The sequence below is a fragment of the Myotis lucifugus genome, unplaced genomic scaffold, assembly GCF_000147115.1.
Source record: "Myotis lucifugus unplaced genomic scaffold, Myoluc2.0 scaffold_2183, whole genome shotgun sequence".
Lineage (NCBI taxonomy): Eukaryota > Metazoa > Chordata > Mammalia > Chiroptera > Vespertilionidae > Myotis > Myotis lucifugus.
The window spans coordinates 22,409-27,413 of record NW_005873231.1 but is presented as its reverse complement, the minus strand read 5'-3'; the positions used below and the strand labels follow the sequence as shown (position 1 = coordinate 27,413).

Below are 5,005 nucleotides of genomic sequence, written 5' to 3'. Positions count from 1 at the left end.
TGTCATCCTGAGGTCCAGACTCATTCAACAACACAAAGTCCACACTGGAGAAAAGCTGAATGAGTGTCGTGATTGCAGGAAGTCCTTCAATCAAAGCAGTACCATCACTCAACACCAGAGAGGTCACACTGGTGAAAACCTTATGAATATAGTGAATGTGGGAAATCTTTTACCTGCAATAATCACCTCCTTATCCACAGGAGAGTTCACACTGGAGAAAAGCCATATGAGTGTAGTGACTGTGGGAAGTCATTTACACACAGGTCTACCCTCATTCAACATCATAGCGCTCACAGTAGCGAAAAGCTATATGAGTGTAGTGACTGTGGGAAGTCCTTTAGGCAACACAGTAACTTCACTCAATACTAGAGAGTTCACAGTGCTGCAAAACCTTATGATTGTAGTGAATATGGGAAATCTTTTACCTGCAATAATCACCTCCTTATCCACAGGAGAGTCCACACTAGAGAAAAGCTATATGTGTGTACTGATTGTGGGAAGTCCTGTGTGCTCAGAAAAAAATGAATTCTGTATTCTTACTTATGTTTGAGGAAATGATGAGTACTCCGAGCTGTTAGGATCTTCACTCCTTTGTCTCTGACTAAGGAATGAACTTAACCATTGTTTCCCCCAGACCACAATCCTAAAATATGCTACACCTTTCAGGGACATTGTGCTTCTCACATTGTGCTGTGATGATTTTTTTCAGGTAGTTATTAACCAACATGCAAACCACTTGCTGTATATGGCTCTGGTTTATGATCTTTTTATAAAGGTACCTTTTGCATTTGTACCTTTAATTTATTGGTTCTATTCTCTGCCTGGGATGACTTGAAAGTACAATTGTGATCTGTCAGCAGGTAGAGGTGAAGAGATATTGTGGGGATCCCAAACTTTCAGTGCTTCTGAAGGGACATCATGATGGCAGAAAATCACTCTTTGGCCATTATTTGCTTATTTTGCATTTCTGCCGAAAGCCTTAAAGCAAGACTGCAGGACTTTATGCTTCTAATTTGCAGCCTGGTACCTCTATTATTGGTGAAGTCAAAGGTCACCCTGAAGAGGAGGTCTTTGTTGTGCTTCTGTGAAGCACTTTGTTCATAGTGTGTATGACATAAGTCTCAGCAAATGATCCATATATCATGATGGAGAAATTTCATAGGCTGGTGTCATTTGTGGTAAGAATCTGGGGGTTGCGTGCAACCACAATTAGGGCAGAAGCACTGTTTCAATTGTGAGTGGGAGAGACTGCAGTAAATTAGTGATTTAGGCAACACAGTAACTTCACTCAATACTAGAGAGTTCACAGTGTTTCATACATTTGTTTTCCACAAATGTTGCAGGGCCTGTGGCTTGTGTGATGTTTGTGTACAGATATTATCAGGATCTCCATACCTGTTTACTATGACTGAAATCATTGGCAGAGAAAATAGTCTTATAATTTTGCTATTCTGCTGGCCCCCCTAGGGTGTTCACCTCATGGTTGATGCTCAACATACAAGAATTCAAAGGTAGAGGATGAATAATCCTATAATCAACCCCAGGATGTTTCTTGCAACCAGTCAACATTCCTATGGATTCTGATGATAATAGTCTAAATTGCTTACTAATATTTGCTGGGACTATGGCAAGGCTGTTCCTTCCAGGATATGAGAAATGACATTCAACAAACTTCACATTTTTAATATGTACTATTTGGTGAGGTTTGATGTACATATAAAGCTGTGAAGTTGTCACACATGAAATAAACTTATCTGTCACCAATGTACAGGGTGGAGCAAAAATAGGTTTACAATAGTGAGCACCCAAAACACATAGTTTATTGTTTTTACAAAAGTATTTTAAACATTAGTTTATTGATTCTTTTAGGGAGAATGGGAAGGAGGGGGGGGAGAGAAACATCTATATGAGAGACATATGTTAATCTGATGCCTCTTGCATGCCCCCTACTGGGGTTTGAGGAAGACATGTTCTAGTGCCCTGACCTGTTGTAGTGACCTTTAAGTGTAGGGGATGATGCCTAACTGAGTGAGTAACACTAACCAGGGCAGAGTAAATTCTTGTATTATTATTTGTTAATTATTGTATTACTTCCCATACCAACAACTCTAACCCTACTTTTGGCATACCCTATATTTCCTTCTGCCCTTTTACAAACTCTCTCTCTACCTTCCCCAGTCCTACAAGTAGGCATTGATTTTCCTTCCATTACAACGCAGTAGAGCATATTTTTCATAATTTTATAGGCACTAGAAGGTGTGTGCTCTTTAACAAATATTGGTTTCCTTCACCCTATAGTTATTTTGAGATTCAACACAAATTGTGTACTGTGAATTACTACTTTAATTATGTGTCTATGACTTTGGTTATTTCCAAGTTTGGGGTATTACAGAGAAATCTGCTGGGCATATTGTGTTCAGTTCATTATCTAGATGTATGTTTTACTGATCAAACTGTTGTTGTGTAGGTGAAAGTTTTACATTGTAAGATATGTGGAACTGTGATCTAAAATGCTTATTTCCTTTGCATTCCCACCCACCCACAGTAATGAAAATTCCTGTTTTTCTGAAACTCTGCCAGCACATATGATGGTAAATTTTTTTAAATACTAGCTCAATCAATGAATATAGGATTACCTCACCTTTGTTTTACTTTCATTTACCTAACAATTTTTGATGGTGAGCATTTGTTTCATACATATATTCACATTGTCTTTATCATATTTGTTAAAATGTCTGCTCAGAATCTTTTAACAATTTTTAAAATGAATTTATTACCTGGAGAGCATTATGCTAAGCAAAATAAGCGAGTCAGAGAAAGATCAGTATCACATGATATCATCATTTGTGGAATATAATGAACAGCATAAACCAGCGGTTCTCAACCTGTGGGTCACGGCCCCTTTGGGGATTAAACAACCCTTTCACAGGGGTCACCTAAGACCATTGGAAAACACATATATAATTATATATTGTTTTTGTGATTAAACACTATGCTTTAATTATGTTCAATTTGTAACAATGAAATTGGGGTTCACCACAGCATGAGGAACTTTATTAAAGGGCCGCAGCATTAGCAAGGTTGAAGACCACTGGCATAAAGTGATGAACAAAAATAGATTCAGAGACAAAAGCATCAAAGAGACCTTCAAACCTCAGAAAAAAGGTGTGAGAGGGTAGCGGGGTTTGGAGGATAAGAGATCAGCCAAAGAACTTGTATGGGTATAAGCATAATCAATGGGCACAGACAATCGGGAGTGGAATCCAGGGTGGGAGAGGAGGGGTTCGGCTGGAGAGGTCAAAGGGTTGAAAATGGGACATAAATAATTCTTTCAACAATAAGAATTTAAAAATATAAAATGAGGCCTAGCTTGTTTGCCTCAGTGGATAGAACATCAGCCTGTGGACTGAAGGGTCCCAGGTTCAGTTCCAGTCAAGGGCACATGCCCAGTTGTGGGCTCCATTCCTAGTGGGGTGTGCACAGGAGGCAGGCGATCAATTATTCTCTCTCATCATCGATGTTTCTCTCTCTCTCTCTCTCTCTCTCTCTCTGTCTCTCTCTCTCTCTTTCTCTCCCTCTCTGTAATCCAAAAAAGCATGCATACCAGTTGTTCTGCTGTTCGGTCTCTTTGCATATTAGCTTTTAAATACGCAAAGAGACCGAACAGCAGAACAACTGGTCACTATGATGCGCACTGACAACTAGGGTACAGACGCTCAATGCAGGAGCTGCATCCTGGTTGTCAGTGCGCTGCCACAGGGGAGCGCTGCTCAGCCAGAAGCTGGGCTCAAAGCTGCCAAGTGCAGTGGAGGTGGCAGAAGCCTCTCCCACCTCCATGGCTCTCCTTGGGGAGCGGGCCTAAGCTGTCAGTCGGACATCTCCCAAGGGATCCCAGACTGTGAGAGGGCTCAGGCCAAACCGAGGGACCACCCTCTCCCTACTGCTAGAATTTCGTGCACCAGGCCTCTAATATGTGTGTGTGCGAATTTATTATTTAACCAATAGGAGGTCGGTGCACAATTTAAGAGATATTTGAAGTTCACTCGTACCTCAAAGACTCAAGTAACTTTTTTGCTCTATATAAGGAACCATAGGTTTTGAATATTGGAATGGAAAATTTTCCCCCATATTTTTCCTAAGTATAATTTAAACCCACTTATATCATACTCTCACAGGTTTAATCTGTATTGGTAACATTCTCCATCATTCTTATTTAAGTCTAAGCATTCAAAATTCAAGTGAAGTCTAGGAATGTAATCTTTATTAATATCCCTTGTGTAAATACTTTCATCATTGTGAGGTTCAAACGGCCAAAATGATGGCTCTGAACATGGACATGATAAGATATTTTAGTAGTACATCATTATATTTTTATTTCCAATATGCTGATACAGTAGCACCAATTGTGTTCAAAAATATTCATAAGAAAACAGTAAATTTATTGGGAAACATCAGGTTTAAATCTTTTTTTAAAAACTGATATAGTAGAATTGATTTAAAATGGACATTAAAAAAATATATATCCTTTTGGTTTTCCCTGCATGCCTGCATCGTTGATACCAAGTTCTTCCTGCCCTTACCAGTGCTTCATTGTCGGCCTATGAAATAGTTGATGCAATAATACAGTCTGACATTGAAATAGCTTACTTTAAATATTTTCTTGTAAAAAAGACACTTATGAAATCCCATGAATCCTATTCTAGCTTTCCACCACTATCTGTCATCATAATGGGTTTTGTATCTATCTATTCTCAGGTACATTATTGGGTTGTTTTACTTAAAATGTCACATATGTCTGACTGAGGTCAAACAGCTAAGTGGGTCAGAGAACAATTTCAATAATGGAATGTTGCAAATTCCACCCCTGGTGAGATCAATTACAAGAGTTAATCAAAGAATATATAAAAATAATGGAAAAAAAATTCTCTCTCTCTCTCTCTCTCTCTCTCTCTCTATATATATATATATATATATATATATATATATATATATATATATATATATA

At 38.5% G+C, this 5,005-nt stretch overlaps 1 protein-coding gene across 1 annotated transcript in view; it reads left to right on the top strand.

Moving 5' to 3' along the window:
• Nucleotides 1–452: 452 nt before the first annotated feature.
• The window catches only part of LOC102420444 (zinc finger protein 135-like), a gene marked incomplete at its 5' end in the record, with an annotated part of 10,078 nt that continues 5,525 nt past the window's right edge, over nt 453–5,005 (top strand). The window contains 2 exon segments of the mRNA XM_023748964.1: nt 453–505; nt 3,706–3,741. Coding sequence (XP_023604732.1) covers nt 453–505; nt 3,706–3,741 — 89 coding nt within the window.